Source organism: Acinonyx jubatus, chromosome D4, assembly GCF_027475565.1.
Source record: "Acinonyx jubatus isolate Ajub_Pintada_27869175 chromosome D4, VMU_Ajub_asm_v1.0, whole genome shotgun sequence".
NCBI classification, from domain to species: domain Eukaryota; kingdom Metazoa; phylum Chordata; class Mammalia; order Carnivora; family Felidae; genus Acinonyx; species Acinonyx jubatus.
The window spans coordinates 75,410,402-75,431,533 of NC_069391.1; the positions used below are offsets into that span (position 1 = coordinate 75,410,402).

Genomic DNA, 21,132 nt, shown 5'->3' on the forward strand with positions numbered 1-21,132 from the left:
CCCGGCTCATTAACTTAAGATCAGTTTGGAGCTAAAATTTCTCCTTGTAAAGTACATGGAAGAATGCTGACTCATAACTGATTACTTCCATTTGTGTCATTTCTGAAGTATCTCCTAAGCCCGCGGGGGACATACTTGTTGGGCAATTTATCTCTTTCTGTTTCACTTATTATGTAATCTTATTTCCTTAGAATCTGCCACAAGTCACATCAAATGCTGCTGTATTTGGGCCATCATTTCTTCCTCTCCTACGACGTTTTCCAATTGTTAAATTACTTAGGAGATTTTGCAGTTGATGGTACAACATTCTGATAAGAAATAGCTGCGTAAATGCAGAAGGAGAAAAATCAGTTCTACACGTTGGTACACAAATGCCATCTGCTCAAGAAAGAAAACGCAAGATAGGTCTAATGTGTCACAAGATCAAAGACCACAATCGAGAAAGCCTTCAAAAGATCCTTACTGTGGACTTCTGGTCCACGATGGTGACGTAGGAAGAACCTGAACTCACCTCCTCCACAGCCACACCAAATCTCCACCTGCTTATAGAGCAATTCTTCCTGAAACAGAATCAAGTGCTCACTGAATAGCTGCCGCACAAGAAAAGACACACTGTAGAGAATGACAAGAAAGACGCTTTCCAGGACACCCCTGATGCAAGGGGCCCTGGGATCTCCTGGCTTGTAGCCACTTCAGTTTCATGTGTCCTATAACAAGTGCTCCCTGCTCAGAGAGCGCCATGACCCCCGGCTTCCATCTCCTTCAGTTTCAGCTGCCTTGTCAGTGCACCTTCTGTGCAGAGAGAACCAGGCTGCCCCAGCCCACACCCATTTCAACTTGAGCTATCCTTCCAGGGTCCCCTCTGCCCAGAGAGTGCTGTGATGCCCTGGCTTGCGCCCACGTCAGCGTCAGCTGTCAGACTGTGATGCCCTCAGCACGGATGGCCTCAGGACCACCCCAGCACATGCCTACTTTAGCTCAGGCCGTCTCACCAGGGTGGCCCCAGCACGGAGTGACCCGCGACCCCCAGTCAGCCCACTAAAGCGACCAGGCACATACAGTCTACACAGGGGAGGACCAGACGCAAGAGCATTCCTTCTAGTTTAGGAGAAGTAGCTGTTCTAATTCACAGAAAGAGACAAAGAAAAGCAAAATGAGGAGACAACTGGAAAGAAAGAAAGAATAACACAAACCTCAGAAAAAGAACTAAATGAAATATAAATAAGCAATATGCCTGATGAACAGTTCCAAATAATGGTCATGAAGAGATGCTCACTGGACTGGAGAGAAGAATGGAAGAACTCAGAACTTCAAAAAAAGAGACAGGAAATATATAGAAAACCCAATCAGGGTTGAAGAGCACATTAACTGAAATTAAAAATACGCTATAGGGAATCAACAGTGGGTTAGAAGATACAGAAGAATGGATCAGTGATCTGGAAGACAGGGTAAAGCACCTGAGCTGAACAGAAAAAAAATAAAAATTAGGAATGAGGATAGGCTAAGGACAACGTAAAGTGAACAGCCATTGACATCATTCCCAGAGGGAAAAGACAGAGAGGGACAGAAAACTCATTGGAAGAAATCAAAGCTAGACACTTAACTAACCTTGGGAAGGAAACAGACATTCAGTTTCCCGCAGCAGAGAGAGTTCAAAACAAGATGAACTCAATGAGGTCCACACCGAGACATAATAATTAACACGGTAAAGATTAAAGATACAGATAAAAGCAGGAAGGGAGAAACTTACATACAAGGTAAACCCCACGAGGCTGATTTTTCAGCAGAAACTTTGCAGGCCAGAAGGAGTGGTATGATCTATCTGACGTGTGTTAAAAAAAAAAAAAAGAAAGAGAGAGAGAAAACTACAACCAAAAATACTCTACCTAGCAAGATTATCATTCAGAATTGAAGGCGAGATCAAGAGTTTCCCCGTCAAGCAAAAGTTACAGAAGTACAGCATCACTAAACTAGCTTTATAAGAAATGTTAAAAGGGACTTCATTAGGTGAAAAGAAAAGGCCATAATTAGAAGAAAATTATGAAAGGAAAAAAATTCATGAGTAAAAGAAAACATACAGTAAACAGCTAGTAGTAAAATGAATTATATGTAAAAAATTAATTAAGGAGACTCACAAAATAAAGAGACATAACATATGACAACATACACCTAAACGTGGAGGGCGTAGTAAAAATTAAGTTCTTTTAGAATGTGTTCAAACTTAAGTTACCATTAACTTAATACAGACCACTATATCCTTCAAATGTTATACATGAACCCCATGGTAAACACCAACCAAAAACTTAGAAAAAAATAAAGAGAAAGAAAGCCAAGCATAACACTATGGAGCCATCAATCAAAAGAATAGAGAGCAAAAAGAAGAAATGAAAAAGAACTACAAAAACAACAAGACAACAAAATGGCAATGAAAACATACCCATTAATAATTACTGTGAATGTAAACGGTCTATATACTCCACTCAAAAGACAGGGTTGTGGAATGGATAAAAAAACAAAACCCATCTATACGCTGCTCACAAGAGACTCACTTCAGACCTCAAGGCACATACAGACTGAAAGTGAAGGGATACAAAAAGATATTCTATGCGATTGGGAGAAGGAAAAAAAACAAAAACAGCCAGGGTAGAAATGTTTGTATCAGACAAAATAGACTTTAAAACAAAGACTGTCACCAGAAACAAAGAAAGACATTACATAATTAGGAAGGGATTGATCCAACAAGAGGATGTAACAATTGTAAATATCTATGTACAACTTTGGAGCACTTAAATTCATAAAGCCAAATGACATAAAGAGAGAAATTGGCAGTAATACAATAATGGTAGGGGACTTCAACACCAGATTTATACCGATGGATAGAACATCTAAACAGAAAATTGATAAGGAAACAGAGGCCTTGAATGACACATTAGACTAGATGGACCTAACAGATATACCTAATAGTCTAGCCAAAACCAACAGAATTTACATCCTTTTCAAGTGTACATGGAACATTCTCCAGGACAGATCACAGGTCATTAAACATATCTCAATAAATTTAGGAAAACTGAAATAATATCAAGCATCTTTCAAATCACAACAGTATGTGACTAGAAATCAATTATGATAAAAAAACGTGGAAAAAAACCACAAACCCATGGAGGCTAAACAACATGCTACTAATCAACTAATGGGTTAACAGAGAAATCAAAGAGGCAATAAAAAAATACATAGAGACAAATGAAAATGAAAACACAATGGTCCCAAATCTTTGGGAAACGAAGGAAGCAGTCCTAAGAGGGAAGTTTATAGCAAAACAGGCCTACCTCAAGAAGAAAAAAAAATTGAAATACACAATCTAAACTTACACCAAAAAGAAATATAAAAAGAACAAACAAAGCCCAAGTTAGTAGAAGGAAGGAAATAATAAAGATCAGAATATAAACAAATGAAATGGAGACTCAATAAATGATAAAAGATCAATGAAACCAAGAGCTGGTTCTTTGAAATGATAAACAAAATTAATAAACCTTGAGCCAGACTCATTGAGAAAAAAGGAGAGAGGATCCAAATAAACAACATCTGAAATGAAAAAGAAGTAACAACTGACATCATGGAAGTACAAAGGGTTATAGGAGACTATTATGAAAAACTACATGCCAACAGATTGGAAAACTAGAAGAAATGGATAAATTCCTAGAAGCATACCATCTTTCAAAACTGAGTCAGGAAGAAATAGGAAATCTGAACAGACCAATTACTAGTAACGAAATTGAATCAGCAATAAAGAAAAAACAAAACAAAAACACCTCCCAACAACAAAAGTCCAGGACCAGATGGATTCACAGGTGAATTCCACCACACATTTAATCAAGAGTTAATACCCATTCTCCTCAAACTACCGCATAAAAAAGTAGAGGAAGGAGAGCTTCTAAATACATTCTACGAGACCAGCATTATCCTGATACCAAAACCAGACAAAGGCACTACACAAACAGAAAATTACAGGCCAGAATCCCTGATGAACACAGAGGCAAAAATCCTCAACAAAATATTAGCAAACTAAATTCAGTGATGCATTAAAAGGACACTCACCATGATCAAGTAGGATTTATTCCAGGGATACAATGGAGGTTCAGTATTAGTAAATTAATTAGTGAAGGATAATTAATAAAGTGAAGGATAAGAATCATATGATTATTGTCTCAGCAGATGCAGAAAAAGTATTTGACAAAATTCAACATCCATTCATGAAAACCCTTAACAAAGTGGGTTTAGAGGGAACACACGTCAACATAATAAAGGCCATAAATCAGAAACCCACACCTAACGTCACACTCAATAGGGAAAAACTGAGAGCTTTATCCTAAGATCAGGAACAAGACAGGGATGTCCACTCTCACTACTTTTCTCAACGTAGTACTGAAAGTCCTAGCCATGGCAATCAGACAACAAAAAGAAATAAAAGGCATCCACGTTGTTAAGGAAGAAGTAAAACACTCACTATTTAGAGATAAAATAATATTATATAAAGAAAACCTGAAGGACTCCACCAAAAAACTGTTAGAATAAATGAATTCATTAATGTTGCAGGCTACAAATTAATATTCAAAAATCGGTTGCATTTCTACACACTAATGATGAAATAGCAGAAAGGGAAATTAAGAAAACAATCCCATTTACGATTACACCAAAAAGAATAAAATACCTAGGAATAAACTTAACCAAGGAGGTGAAAGACTTGGGGTCTAAAAACTATAAAACACTGATGAAAGAAATTGAAGAGGACCGAACAAATGGATCAGAAGAATTAACGTTATTAAAATGTCCATACTACGAAAGCAATCTACAGAGTCATTACAGTCCCTATGAAAATATCAAGAGCATTTGGCACACAACTAGAACAAATAATACTAAAATTTGTATGAAACTACAGAAGACCCTGAATCGCCAAAGCAATCTTGAGAATGAAGACCAAAGCTAGAGGTATCACAATCCCAGATTTCAAGATACACTACCAAGCCATGGTAAAGCAGTATGGCACAAAAATGTACTCATAGATCAATGGAACAGAAGAGAGAACCCGGAAATACACCCACACTTACATGGTCAGTTCATCTGCAACAAAGGAGACAAGACTATACAATAGGGAAAAGACAGTCTCTTCAGTAAATGGTGCTGGGAAAACTGGACAGCTACATGCAAAGGAATAAAATTGGACCACTTTCTTCTACCACACAAAAAGAGGAACTCAACTCAGAATGGATTAAAATCAACTCAGAATGGATTAAAGACCTAAATGTGAGACCTAAAACCCTAAGACTCCTAAAAGAAAACAGAGGCAGTAATGTCTTAAATATCGCTCTTCAGGAAGAAGAAACAATGGCAAAAATACACTGGGGCTACACCAAAATAAAAAGCATCTGCACAGTAAAGGAAACCATCAATAAAACAAAAAGGCAGCCTAGTGAATGGGAGAAGATATTTGCAAGTGATATATTGGATAAGGGGTTAATATCCAAAATGTATCAAGAACTTATACAACTCGACAGGAAAAAAAAAAAAACAATCTGATGAAAAAATGGGCACAGAACATGGATAGACGTTTTCCCAAAGACGTAGAGATGGCCCACGGGCATATGAAAAGATGCTCAGCACCACTCATCATCAGGGAAATGCAAATCAAAGGCACAATGAAATATCACCTCACACCTGTCAGAACGGCTAAAACTAACAACACAGAAAACAACAGGTGTTGGCAAAGATGTGGAAAAAGGGGAACCCTCTTACGCTGTCGGTGGGAATGCAAACTGGTGCAGTCACTGTGGAAAACAGAACAGAGGTTCCTCAAAAAGTTAAAAGCTAAAAATAGAACTACCGTACGATCCAGAAATTGCACTACCGGGTATCTACCCCCAAACAAAACAAAAACAAAAACGCTGATTCAAAAAGATATATGCATCCCTATGTTGATCAAGGCATTATTTACAATAGCCAAGATGTAGAAGGAACCCATGTGTCCACTGAGAGATGAATGGATAAAAAAGATATGGTGTGTGTGTGTGTGTGTGTGTGTGTATGTGTGTGTGTGTGTGTGTGAAACATACACACACATGGAGTATCACCCAGCCATAAAGATGAATGAGATCTTGTCCTCTGTGACAGCATGGATGGACCTAGAAGGGATTATGCTTAGTGAGATAAGTAAAACAGAGAAAGGCAAACACCATATGATTTCACTGATACAGACAGAGAACAAACTTGTTGCCAAAGGGGAAAGGGAGGGAAGGACAAGAAAAATCAGTGAAGGGAGGTGGGAGGTACAGGCTTGCGGTTATGGGATGAATAAGTCACAGGGATAAAAGGCACAGGGAATCTAGTCAACAGCAAGCTAATAGCGTTGTGTGGTGACAAGACGCCAGTCACGCTTGCGGTGAGCACAACACAGCATACGGACTTGTTGAATCGCCACGTTGTGCACCTGAAACTAATGTAACATTGTGTGTTAACCGTATCAATTAAAAACCCTTAATATGTATTTTAATAATACACAAATGGGAAGAAACAATAAAGGAATGTAAACTCAGTTTGGAATCAGGAACCTCTACATTTGGGAACGATTCTACCCTAACTGGGCTAGACAATTCTACATCTCCAACTGAAGTTCTATTAGCTTACTGCAGAAATACCTCATTAATTAGAGAGAGAAACCTTCCATAGGACTAGACGCCATTGAAACAATGATGAAACCATTGAAACCAATGATGAAACCATTGACACACGGACACACACAGAAAAGCAGAAGTCCCTTTTCAACTTTGTAATTAATCCTAAACTCAAAGGTTGGTGGAAGGGAGGATATCCAACAACTGTGGGTACCTACGCAGGCCTCCACACCCCAGGCCAGTAGGAGCATTAGGGCATCTCTCTTCCGGCATAAAAGAACATCTGTAAAATGACTAGACGTGACGAGGATTACATGTGAACATTTAAATGGCATAAGGGGAAGCCAACGCTGTGGAAGAGACAACTCTAGATTATCTGGGTTACTGCGGAGAGCTTTTAACACAGACGATCATAATAAAATCTGGAGAGGCAGTGAACTCCTGGAGAGCAGAGAGATTTATATTCACGGCCCCTGACCCTTGCACATAAATACCTAGTCGACCATTAGTGAGCCCCCAGGGGTAGTCTGCTCCTGTGGGGGGGTAGCGTTTTATCACTGACATTCTTTAGAAATGCTGGTGCACGGTGATAGTAAAGAGCGGAGTGAGTTTTAGGTAGTTTTATCGCTGTCTTATATTCTCAGCAGATAACGTGTACCCCTTATGTCTGTCCCTTTGGCTGCACCCCACCCCCAGTTTTGTTCACAACTACCACATTTGGACAGTGATTACTTCCCTGGGACCTCTTGAGATGTAAGAGCCCTGACGTGGCACCTGCTGATAAATCAACTGGGGTCGGGCACCGCACCCACGTCACCATGCTGCCATTGCCCCTGGGTGCCACGACCCAGGGTATCTCTATTAAATGAGCAGTGACCATGGCCTGGAACAGGAGATGGGGGGGGGGGGGCGGGGAGGAAGTTCCTGGGAACTAAGTAGATTATGAGCCAATGAAAGTGTCTAGAAACTAGGGTCTAGTTATTTTCACGTGTTCTATCCTGCCTTGTGGACAGACATTTGATTTCTCGATAAAGGTTTGGCCACCATTATATTCCCGGTGCATGCTGGAGACGAGCTGAATCTGGACACTGTTTAACAAATCTTTTATCCTGATTCACTGCGACCCTGCCACCCTTCTTGTTTTAGCTTCCCTGAATGTGGGTCCGTTGTGGCAACGCAGAGAGACCACATCACAGAATTAGGGGAAGGAGATCGCCAAATGCGCGGCCAAAACCGATCTCTCAGAATGAGTAACTTTCCCTGCTTCATTCCTGCATCCTGCTGTGTGCCTTCTCTGCCCTATGCAGCCCACAGTGTCTAAATAGCACACACCCTTACAGTTAATTACAGAACGTCTGGTTAATTTATTCTGCCATCAGGGGAGGGCTAGAATTGGAGGTCAGTCCTAAAATGCCCTCAGGCCTGGATCTTCTACGGAGGGACTGTACGGAGACAGTACTGAGAAACACGAGTTTATTAGATGGTTGAAGATGTGTCCACAGCTGGGTGGGAGGCTGGGGTGTCTGTCAAACAGATCACCTGCTACTGAGCCATGTAGGGCTCCATCACGGGCCACACAGGCCCCTGTGAAAAACTGTTCAATCCCCTCCCCCCCTACCCCCCCACCGCCGGCCAAGCTACCTTTGTAATTTCCCTTACTTCATGTTACAAACAAAAGCTTCCTAGATTAGCATGAGGAGGAGAGAGGCCCTATGCCTCTGTTAACATTGTAAGTTCCATGTTTTACTTAGCTGGAAAGTATTCCTTTTTCTTAGCTCTTAGGCTCCCGAGGGCCATTCATTTTCTTTACTGGTAACCACTTTAGCTGGCACAGGCCAAGCTCGATGTCTTGTGAACACTGAAAATTAATAGGAGAATAAACCCAGAGAAAAACCTAACTAAGGAAACTTATGACCGTGCAATTTAATTCACTGCAGGTGGACAAGGCTGGCATGCTTATGGGGGAAGGTGGTTAGAGACGTGGGTCCTATGTTCTGAAACATCAATCAGCAGCTGCCATGTTTTATCCTGTACTTATATCTAAACATTTACTCTTCAGTTCTAATAATCCTTCAATTATTACCTCTCAAATGGTAACGCTGAGAACTGGAATACATGCAGATAACTCAAAACACAGGATCATACGAAAAAGGATGATGTCGATATGTAAACGTAAATCACTTCTTGGCCAGAATACATTCCGTCACTTTGTTCTGCACAGTCAACCAAATTGTAGAAAAGGGAGTTCCTACCTGGGGTCTTGAAGTTCCTCAGCTGGGAGGGAGTATCGTAAACTTCAAGGATCCAGTCACCGGTGGCTCGTTCTCCCCAGCAATGAATGGTCATGAACTCCCAGTTTTTAAATCCTTCCATGGAATGATCAAAAAGCCTGAGAGAGACCCATAAAACATTGTTTTGTATGTTGTTTAGGATCCAGTGAAGGTCAAATCAAGACCATGATCAACAATCCTTTTGTCTCCATCAGCATATCCAGCTCGGTACTGGAGCCTGTCTTCCTCCTGGACCTTGACCGTTAGTAGACCCAAACACGTGTCATTGTTCTACCACAGGGAAACAGGCGCAGGGGTGGCCTTGTAATAGCACATCGGGCAGGGGTAAACATTTCGGGATCGGGAAAACCAGGCTATGGCTCTACCCGAAAGACTGACAGAACCAAGTGTTGAAGACGTGGAGAAACTGAAACTCTCTTACACTGCTGATGGTACAGTTTGGTACTTCTTACCGTGTCATCCACAATCCCTCGCCTAGATATTTACCTGAGCAATGAAGACATAATGTTCACACAAGGAACCTCATAGGAATGTTCACAGCAGCTTTATTCATGAGCACTGAGAACTGTTAACAACTCCGATGTCCGTCAACTAGTGAATGGGGAAACCAGTTCTGGTATGTGCATACAACCAAATACTACCCAGTAATAAAAACTGTTGAATGGCCAGCACACGCAACTGCATGAATTACTTTCAAAAGCCTTTAAGCTAAATGAAAGAAGTCAGACACAAAAGACTATGTGCTGTATGATTCAATTTATGACATTCTAGAAAAGGCAACAGAAACAGAAACAGAGTAGTGGTTGCCAGGGGCTGGGAGGGAGGAAGGGGCACGGTAGAAGTATTGGGTATGATAGAACCATTTTGTGTCAAAACGCATTACATTACACATATTAAAAAGTGAATTGTACTTTATGTAAATTATGCCTCAATAAAAAGACCCTGCCCGCTAATCTTAACCAGTTCAGGGAGTCATGCCTGGCTCTACAACATAGATTCTGTTCTTTTAGCTCTTCCAACGATTTTCTAAGCTCCTAATTCCCTATGTGAAATCTTTGCCTCCTTGCAATAGCTAGACTTATTTGTTTCCTGTGATGTAATCCTGAGGGATATAGAATAGGAAGGGACATAAAAGAAGAAAACAGAATCCTCATCAAAAATAAAGAGATGTCGATAGATCATGTATAAAACTAGCACATAAAGAAAGAGGCCTATCATTCATATAGGCACATTGTAGAGCTTTGACCGTCCAAAGAAATATCCAAAAGATTTCTATGGGGTGGGGGGTTGGCTGGCTCAGTGAGTAGAGCATGCAACTCTTGATCTCGGGGTCATGAGTTCAAGCCCCACGTGAGTTGTAGCGCCTACTTAAAAAAATAAAAAGATTTCTATTGAGATAGAACCTAGAAAGCAAAAAATTAAGCGCCAAGAGACAGATTTTTAGAGTACTTAAAAAATAACGTGCATCAATTATTTTTGTGGAAAAAAATAATAAAGCAAGAGAGAGAATTTGAAAGCCAGATAGAGAGGGAAGAATATCTCTAGGATTGTCTTAGGAGTAACCATGTCCAATTACTGGGACATATCTGTCCTTCAGTGGAGGCAAAGTTCACAGCCAACTGGATGCCGATGGCTATTCAGAACATGCAATCAACTCTCCTTGCCTTAATTTCATGTTCACCAAGGAAACTGGTGGTTATAATTTGACATTCTATGTATATCTTGCCATTGGAAGAAAATGCACCCTTCTAAAACCAAAAATAACCTGCGTAATCTCTCTGCAATTTAATATGCTAGAATTCTGATTCATTACGTACAAAAGCGTTCTATCAATATGTTTGAGGAGCTCTCTAAAACGCTCGATGGATTCTGAAGTCGCAGGGTTAAGGGGCACAACCGGAACGTATGAGGTCAATGGGTGACGTTCAGCATTTTTCCCTGGAGAAACGAAACAAACAGGAAAATCACCTCTACGTGTTCCTTAGCCCTTGGAAGAAGACAAAGGGAAAGTACTTACCAGCATTCTCAAAGTGTCCCATGGTCAGAAAGTTTGGGAAAATTTGAGAAAGGCTGAGTTAGAGTTGAACAGATCTCTTTACCGGAAAACATCTCAGATCTTTGGATGTTCAAATGCTTTGTTAATTTCCACAACGGGGCTAATGGTAGGGAGTGATTTTTCAAAGCTTGTATGAAGGAGAAGCCCTTTTTCTTTACTTGGAATATCTGTATGCTATCTATAAGGGTTAGTTCTGAACACAGGAGTGTGGCATTTCAACGAGAACCATATTAGATGTGGTGGCTTTCCCTCACGGGTGGAAACAGTGACTCCTACACAAATGTCTTCCCAGTGCAAAAGATCTTCGATAAATCAGGGATGGTACATTTTATGGAGATCCTAGAATTCATGCATAGGGCTTGTTTCACAAGCCTACGGCTTGAAATTGGACTTGACCAGGAAGCAATCGCTGGCTCATTATATAACTCACTTACATACATGGACTCCTTCACGTAAACCCAGAGGGTGGGCATGCTGGATGAAAATGAGAAGCAGCAGTGGGGAAGGAAGAGCCATTTCAAATCGCCCTTCGTCTCAGACAGATGTTACTAAAGGGAGTATGTTGACGCAGAATTGGGTGGAGGCAGAAACCAATCTAGAACCACTTCTTAGCCCAGAGAGTTCTGATTTAAGGCTCCAGTTCGTTGAAGCCATTGTGTCATCTGCGGGCACTGAGGCAACAAGTTGTCACATAATACCTTTCCAAGAGTGCCGAACTTAAAAGCAATTCCCAAACAGTTTAGACAGAACGTTTGGCTCATTGCCTCATGTCTCAAAACTACAAAGGAGACTTGAGGCTCCTCCATCACATGAGGGCAGTCTTGTTTCCATAACCCCAGCCAACTTCTAATTACTCACGGGTCAATTATTTGACTGCTGGATTAGTGGACCCTGGGTTTCTTCCCTTCCACCCTTTCCTGACCACCTTCGAAAATCAATCCATTGCGGCCAATCACTTTTAAATCACCTTTGGAACCAAAATTAAATATGAACGGGGTGCCAAGAAGAAATATCCATAATCGGCATTCAAGTAAGTGTTTCAAAGCCCGAATACAAATGGGCTTTGTCTATCTGGCTAAGCGGTTTCCCACCCTGGTCTCTTCCCTTTATGCAGAGCTGAATGCTCATTAATTTCATGTAGACATAAAAGTTGAGGAGAGGAATTAAAATGCAGCCAAACACGATCATTGCCTTTTGTTAAAAGAGTTGATGGGGAAAGAAATAGACACTGATTGCTGGTGTTGTTTCAACTAGCTGGGCATTCATGTTTCTAATCTCACCCTGTTCTTTATTTCATCCTGATGCAGCGTTTAAGCGATTCCCTATTTTTAGCATTGTAACATTTAAAACCCTGCCTCATCTGTAGATAACAAAAGGTAACACTGGCAGTAGATTTCATTTGTGTTGCAGACAACATACTTGCTCCAGACAAGCAAGTGTCATATGGTCACCAGCTAAAGAGATTCTAAGTGTGTGGTCTCCGTCCATCAACTAAAAAGTCCAATGCCCGGTTAGCACGTCTCTGCTGTGCCAACAGTGAAGAAACCCGACACATTATTAGCCAACGTTATTAGCATGGATAAAATGCCAATAGAGCAGGGCCAGTGTGCGGAAAGCTGGAGTAATGAACTCCATGCCCGAATCACATCTTCCTTTTGCAGCGAAACCCTGTTCTGTCCAAGTTGACTTCATCATCATGTGCTCGATGAAATGATATGTGCATGTGGTAGCACAAATTATGCATCCAGTTATTAAAATGGTGCCCCACAGCCCTATCCCTGTGAGTGGTTTTCAAATAAATTACTTTGGATGAAGCCTGGTAGAAAAGATTGCCATTAAGTGTAGTACATCCTTTTGAGGAATTAACTCAGGAAATAACTCATATAATTAGTGCAAGCTTTGTCCCCCCCCTTCCACTTAAAGAGTCTAGCCAATGTGTCAAGGCTACAACATTCTTCAACGATGTTATAGCAGCTAAATAACAAGACATTTTATAAGTACTGACAGCTATGTGTTATCATATAATTATTTCTAAAAGTGTAAACGGATCTTAATTTCTGAATCATCTACTACTACCCAAACAGTATTTATGTTCGCCACAGAATTAGACTCTAGATAGATATTTTTGGAAGTTTCCTTTTTTTTCTTTCTCTGTCTTTTGAGATACTTTTTCTTTTCTTTTTAGTGCTTTATCACAATTTAACGTACAACTTACGGAATGCTGCAAGCACTCATTTGGCTTAATTGTAATTGGGTTTTCGATTATCCTTAGATGGCTGGCTTTTGCAAGTTTTAAATAATTTGCTTCTCAAACAGGGTATTCCAAACACACTATTCAGGTTTTTCTGTCTCTCGTAGTCTAAATTACTTCTTTATGAAAGGTTGTGAGAGAGAGGTACTAATTCTAGAGGTTTGGAATATGTAAAAAGACGAGTTTTAAACAAAAACAAAAACAAAAACAAAACTTTCAACCTGCCTACTATTACTGACTCGCCAAGCCCCGAATGCATTCCTTCTTGTGGATCTATGAGGTACGTATATAATCTTGCAGATTTATTCCATTTAAGAGTGGCTGCCTTTTATCTCTAAGTATCTGTTTTCGATTACAGGCGCCTTTGTAAATTACTCGCACAGCACCCAGCAGTGCTCGGCTTGCAAGTCTTTTGAGGACATGAAAATAACAAGAATGTGTACGAAGAGCTGGGTGATCTTTTAAATCGCTGCCATTTAAAATGTGGTCTGTGGACAGGCAGCTTGAGCATCACCTGGGAGCTTCTTAGAAATGCAAATTCACGGACCTCACCCAGACCTACAGAATCAGACTCTGGGAAAGGGGCCCAGCCATCTGTGTTTGATGGAGTCATTCACCAGGTGCTTTGAGAAGCACTGTGTAAATAAGGGTTAGCACTTAGGGAGTGCTCACCGTGTATTCTAGGAGCCCCGCTATGGACTTGCTGTCCGGGAGCTTCTTCAGAGCTTGTGACCACCCTGGGAGGCGGGTACTACGGCGTCTAGGTTCTAGATGAATCACTTTCAGAATCACTTTCCAAAGTCAAACCTAAACATTGGTGAAATCAAGGCAATCCCAGCTCTAACCCCAAAGGCTGTACCCTCTTCCGGATGAAGGAGGAGGGTTCTTACGGTGAGGCCTTCCTGGAATGCCAAACTTCCCCTCAGAAGGGTAATTTTTACTGCAAGCCACAAATGCATTTATATAGCACGACACTTTGCAAATGTCAATAGTCTGTCATTCAACATTTGGGCAGCAACAAAAATGACTCAAATATAAACACCACATTTAAACACAGTTAATTATAGAAGCCTATAGGTTTTGCAGACTAGAAAGTGTACCTTCTCTCTACTTAAGACCATAATTAGAAGCAGAGATATTCATCTGTAATCAAATTTAGAAAGAAAGGCAAAGTTTCAGCTTTCAGTCAGAAGCCAAAATTTGGAACAGAGAGCCGATAGAACTAAACTAAATCTAAAACTCACTGACTTGGGGGAAGGGGAGTTTCAGGGGTGGGAGGGGGGTGGGGGGAAAGACAGCTTTTCATAATCCTAACCAATGCAGCTGAAGGAAGGATCGGCTGGAGCTGTTGTTTGAAGACTTGTACACGGGCAGACCCTGAATATGTGGGTAGCATAAAAAAGTCTTCAAGTCTAAAGTTGTTCTTGTCGAAAAGCATTTTAAAGGGACCCAAGCCCACCTAGGTTCCCCCCCCCCCCCCCACCGCCCCGATGCAAGTAAATCCTTTGTGCTGATTAAAAAGTTGGGCTTTTTGTGAGGCAGGGTATACGGGCCAAGAGGAGGACCCAAAAGGTGGGAGGGCAGGGGAAAACAAAGGGATTAGAAGGAACGGACCAGTTGCCCACTCGAGGACTGCTGCGTGTCCTCAGTGCTCCCGCCCACTAAATGATCAACCTGGCTGGCCCCGGGGGAGCTCGCACGCTGGGCTGATGGGGCAGCTCGAGATGGACCCGCTCTGAATGCTGCTGAGCGCCTTCCAGGACGCAGCACCTGCAGATGCTTGGGTCAACTGTTCCTCCTCCCACAGCTGTTCTCCGCAGGAGTTCCAGCAAGTGCCCGTCAGCCCCAGGCAGGGAGGCACTGAGGGCTTCCAGACGGCCCACACAGGCCAAGTGTTCAGCGACCTCGCGGAAGGTGAGCTCCCAGCCAACTGCTGTGCTGTGGGGATACGCGACGGCGGCCGCCTCAGCTCTACCTCTTTGTCTCAAATGACCCCCCCACTAGGATAACTTCAGGATGCAAGCCTGTCGGGCTTATCTTTTAATGGTATTCTTTGCTCTCACCGTGGTCCTCCTGTGGAAATCTTGACTTCTTTGAAGGAAAGACAAGCGTCCAACCAGGAAACTGTTTGTTGCTCTCATTTATAATCTCTGACGCACAGTTTCCTTCCCGAACTTGACCTATTCTCCTTTTTTCCTGGAGGAAGTAATCTTGCCTTGCAGGCCGACCCGAAGGACACCAGGGGGGGGGGAAGCAGGCCTTCCCCTCCCCGGGGCCCCACCCCTTTTCGTGCTTCTTGGCCTCAGCTCCCAATCGAGGGAATGTGCCTGGAAACAGGACCAACGTGAGGGGACACAAGGGCTCCTTGCCACCAGGTCAGGGACTAAAAGGTTTTGAGTAGATTTCCTCTCATAAAGGGAAAGCGTCCGAACACGCCAGGAGGAAAAAAAGAAAATGCCAGAAGAAACCGTCTTTCCTTAACCTTCAGTAGGAGGGATGCTCCCAGCCCAAGCAGAGCAAGGCCAGGGGAGCCTAGCCCTGGAGGCCATACGTGCTTTTGCGACTGGATGAGACTGTTTTGCATTTAAGGGCTCAGCCGCTCAGAGTGATGTTTTGCGGGGGGGGGGGGGGGGGGGGGGGGACCTGTAGACAAATGAATTTATAACAGCCTTACATCTCTCGGTGTCCCCAGCCCTTTGCCACTCCAGTCCCTACGCCTTTTGGTGGCTACTTAATTTTCAGTGCTGAGAGGGAACGTATACAGAAGAGCAGCGCTTTAAGAAAATGCTCCAGACAGAGGAGACCCGAGCTGGGTAGCAACTTTCTCTCTACGGGGTCTGGACGTGGGGAGACTGAGGTAAACTGCAGGACCACTGCTCACTGAGCATCTGAAATGCACGTGTCTTTTCTCTGGCACGAGTCAAGCGGCACTGCTGGGTTCAGCACTTTGCAAAGAGCGAAGCAGACGTCCGCGGCTGCGGAATGCGTGCCAGACCGGAGCCAGGGTCAAAGCCATCCGGCAAATCCTCTCACGGAATCCACAGCTCCTCTGCGTGCAGGTTGCCTCGCTGAAGTCATTCGGCGTGGAGGGCGGGGGGGGGGGGGGGCAACAAGGAATACCGAACTGTGCAGGAAAAGCCCAGAAAGCCCGAGGAGCCCGCGTTTTCCAGGCCAACGGCAAGAGGGAAGGGACTTTTCCCCTACGACAGAGGAGGCAAGAGGGACAACAGCCACACGTGCGTGAAGCAAACCTTTGCGCCTCAGTGTTTCACCTGGATACGCTTTCAAGTTTAATGCAGACGAATCAAGGCAAAGAAGAAGAAACAGAGAACAAGAGGGAGAAAGGTCTTCCCTCGCTTCGGTAGCAATGGCTGATGTGACCTCCCGATCACGCGATTATGCAGCTGAAGGCTTGGCCCGCCGGAGAGAAGCATCTGGCAGGTGGTGGCAATTACCTGGCAGGCAGCAGCTGAGACCCCTGTCTGCGGAGGGAGGACGGCATGGGGAGCACACCCAGCGATCTGATGCCACTGCAGCCTTTCCTTCTTCACACCTGCGCCCACTTATTCTGGCAAAGCCGCGCGTCATAAAGCACTAAGCCCACATCTTCCCATGCCTTGTTGGAGGACGTTAGGTTTTTAAAACTTTTTAAAAAATGTATTTATTTATTTTAAGAGAGAGCAAGGAGGGGAGGAGCAGAGACAGAGGGAGAGAGAGAGAGAGAGAGAGAGAGAGAGAGAGAGAGAGAGAGAATCCCAAGCAGGCTCCGCGTTGTTGGCACAGAGCTTTTACACGGGGCTTGACCTGACAAACTGTGAGGTCGCCGCCTGAGCCAAAACCGAGTCAGATGCTCAACCGACCGAGCCACCCAGGCATCCTGGAGGATGTTAGGTTGTAAAGAAGAATGCAAGTCTTCCAAGTACAGAAGTAAAAGATGGTTAAAGATTTCAGGTTCTGTATTCCTAGTCACTATCATCCAGAACGCTCTTTTTCTCACAGTGCTAGAGGAGATGAAGGTGGGGATTCTGAAAACCAACTGGCTCTCGCTTAGCCTCACTTTTGGTTGTGCAGGCTTGGCCCCTGGCCTCTCAACTCCGCTGGCCTGTCGTCAGGCCAAACACAGTCCGCAGGCCATAGTCACGTGGCGATGTGGGCAGGTGGCTGTGTCTACAGAAAAGGTTGACTTTCATTTGGACTATGTATGCCATTCACGATAAGACTTTTGCTCCCATCAAGTGATCTTCTTGGAGGAAAAAAAGATCAAATCAAAGAAGCTTTGAGGCTCCTGGGTATGGTTTATATTTTAGAGCCATAGAGGGAATGAAGAGTCTAAGACAACATGATACGTCCCCATTCTGGTCCCTCTTGTTGACCAACACCTGCTGCCCATGCTCCCAACGGCTCAGACGCCTATGAAGCAAAAGAAAACTTGTGCGAGAACATTCTGGCCTCTCCGATCTTGGCAATACAATGACCTGCTGGATAAGTGTTTGGAGGGAGCAGGGAAAAGGCAAGAGGCTAACAAGAAAAACTGAGCACCTTCCTGAGCAATAAAGACTAACGGGCCAACCTTTAAAACAGGAAATTACAGTCAGTCTTCAAGCCAAATACAGCCTGCTGCCTGTTTCTGTAAATAAAGTTTTATTGGAAAACAGCCATGCCCACGCACTCACATCGCCTAAGGGGACTTGTGCACTCTTAGGCCGAGTTGGACAGTTGCAGCAGAAACCCGGCCTGCAAGGCTCAAAACACTCACGGGCTCTTTGCAGAAAAAAGAAAAAAACCTTTGCCAACACCTGTTTTGAAACACACACAGAATGTCCCTTCGCTTGGGAAGATGCCTGGGCAGGAGAATCCGGTTAATCTGCAACAAATGCAGACATTCAAGGGCAGGGGAGAGAATCGCAAAGGCCCAAGGAGGCGGTGCCCTGCATTTCTTTGTTAGGATGAAGGGGGCCTTCGCTTTTTCTGCGGCACCCTTTCACTGTTACTCAAGCATTCAATGTTACACCATTCCCCGCCTGCAAGCCCAGGCAGTTTTGCACTCCCTCATTGACGTATGGGCAGGGAGAGTTAGGACGGTCCCGTCCTGACATGTAGGTGCCCCCTTAGTTTTAATGGTGGTAAGGAGCAGCTGACACTTTCTACCTTACATGACAGCTCAGTCTTGGTGTCACCTCTTACCCGCTGGTGACCCGAAGCCATCACGGTACCTGTTGGCCAAAAGCTGGGACCTGGTTCCCGAGGGCGAGGTCAGGTAGATGGCCAGGTCTCCCCTCCTCGGGTGAGTGATGGTTATGCGCACAACTACGTGCTCCAAGTAGTTGACGTGGTGGTTGGGGTTATCGGAACACCCCGAAGCTTTGTAGATGGAGCGCACGGCGCTGTTGGGGCGAATTGTCCTGCAACAGAGAGAGACGGAGCGTGAGCACAGGACGTGACTGACGACCGAGCCGGCTGAGTGAACCTTGCACGCTTGGCGAGGTTACACGATGGAATGCAAGCAGTTGGTCGCTGGATACTAACGGACACAGTGAGATTACCCCAGGATCAACACCGGTTAGTCGGTGGGAAAGGTGTCAGTGAGAGGAAAGGAGGAATTAAGGGTCTTTTATCTTCGTGCTGGGAGTGGCTCTCGAGCTGGAGGGGATCACCTTGTTACAGAACACATGGGGCGGAGCCCCTGAGCTAGAATGTCTGAAACAGGAAGGCTGAGGGGGGCTTCCAAGAACCTGCGTTTCTCAGGCGACAGTGATGTTGCTGACCTATGGGATATACTTTCCGGACCGCTGATATAAGGTACTGTGGTCCAGGGGAGGCGTGGGGATTACCACGACCTTGGTTCAAATCTCTGGTCTGCCACTGCCTTGCTCTATAACCCACGGACGCACTCCTCGTCCTGCGTCCACGTTCCTGTCTTCTTCGCTGGCTTCCCCGTGTCAGTGTCCCCCTTGAACCTCAGCCCCCATAACACCAATATCAGTTCCAGTTGTGGGGTGATTCGTTTCCCACCTCAGAGACTCTGCCTAAAGCACTTTTTTTTTTTTTTTTTTTTTTTTTTTTGCTGTTGTTCATATGGCTGACTCTTCCTCTCCCTTCATGGTCAAAGCTTGAACGTCACTCTCTGAGATTGTCACTGAGCCACAGGAAAAACATGCCCCCTACTTCCTATTTTCTGTTTTATTTTCAACGTGTTGTTATTTTTATATAATAGGTTGAAAATATACTTTGTAATTATATGTTCTGTAGTGATGCTTCTGGAATAGAAGGATTAGTTTCTTTGGAGTACATTGACTTACGGAGAAAACTTCTACCGTTAAATGGAAATTCTGGCTGAGGAGCAACCTTAAGAATGCCCATCTATAAGGCCCTCCAAATCCCCTAATAAGAGGTGCCCATGAGGCTCCTTGGTTTCTATTGCGTGGATTTAAGAGCTTAGCATCCTAGACGTTCTATGAGACTTTTCTCATTACATTAGGAAGAAACCCTCCAAAACTACACAAGCGTCTGGCTCTCATATACAACAAAGGGCTTCCTGCGCACTTGAGCTGGCCCGATCTCTTTCAGGGCAGTGTTATGCTGTCTGCTTGCCGCGAACATTACTTGATTTGTCGGTCTGTGCTCTCCACACACACGTGCTGCTGGGGAACAGTGGTCCACTTCTCGGCTTCCATCACCATGGCTTCTGCGTCCATCAGTCCAAATCCGTAGAGATGGCTCACTATGGAAGGCAAGAGGCTGGTCAGCTTCACGGAAGTTAGGATAAACCGACGCCATATACGCTCTGCTAGGATTTCACTCAGCAGAGGACCCGGACCCATCCCCCCGGGGACCCCGGCTTTGTTCCCAGCAACGACTTAAAAGCCAAATGAAACAAAACAAATGAACAAACGCAACAAACCCAATACGTGCTCACTGAATAGTATGCATCCATTACAAACTCTCCTGGTGCGACAAGAACTTACATGCAAGAAATACCAATTTTCTGACATCTCTACAAGTTAGGCTGAATATTTCAGAAGACAAAAATTATTACCTTTCCTCTACCATATGAAAAATTGATTAAACTTTATGCATGAAATATTTGGAGGCCTCCAGACTTTTACGCCAGCTTCTTTGAATGTTGTAATCGTTTGGTTCTCGGTAAGAATGCCTATTGATCTAAATCTGAAATTGACATAACTGTCTCAGAAGTTTCATTACACACAGGGATATTTTCATAATGCTAGCAGCCATATCTACATGTGTAGTCCTTTTGAAAAAAATACTTGAAAATCCCAGCGAATACTTAAAATCTCCATCCTGTATTAAACTGTCTCATATCTTTATATTGAACAGAGTGTCCTAGTTCTACCAGATTTTTTGCCTAAAATATTTTCTTTACAACATTATTTTGCGTGAAAATGTCTAGAGCTGCCCGTGCTTCTTGATCATTTAAATATCTCCGCTTGAAATCCAAGATGTTCTATGATATAGTCCCATGCTACTTGCAAAACAAGCTTCTCCCTAAAACTTTTGCTTTAGAGAGGTCATTTCTTTACAGTTCCCAGTCCTGTCTTGCTCTTTCTGCCTCGCTGCTTTTACTCATGCTGAGACCCTGGCCTGGAGTCCCCCCCCCACCCCCACCCCCACCCCCCTCCACTCTGCAGACTCACATTCTACTCCTGAGTTCTGGAAGGCCTAGCTCGTCTGTCTTCTCCTTCTTGAAATATCCTCTGACCAATAAAAGTCAGGAGACATTTACTGAAACTCAGCCATCTGTCATGCACTTTTCTAGTCCTGTAATTCTAATAAAGTTGTCAGTCCGTCTTCTGCCCATCCAGCCATCCGCCCACACATCCATGCATTCATGCATCCATCCAGCATTTG

General features: G+C 43.7%; 1 protein-coding gene across 11 annotated transcripts in view; it reads right to left on the bottom strand.

Moving 5' to 3' along the window:
* Positions 1-21,132, bottom strand: part of PCSK5 (proprotein convertase subtilisin/kexin type 5) — a 452,241-nt gene that overhangs the window by 172,647 nt on the left and 258,462 nt on the right. For all 11 annotated transcript variants that reach the window (XM_027041020.2, XM_027041019.2, XM_053205259.1 and 8 more), the window contains 3 exons: positions 19,867-19,984; positions 18,477-18,665; positions 8,918-9,054 (listed from right to left, as the gene is read on the bottom strand). In XM_027041020.2, coding sequence (XP_026896821.1) covers positions 8,918-9,054; positions 18,477-18,665; positions 19,867-19,984 — 444 coding nt within the window. The remainder of the gene's footprint in view (positions 1-8,917; positions 9,055-18,476; positions 18,666-19,866; positions 19,985-21,132) is intronic.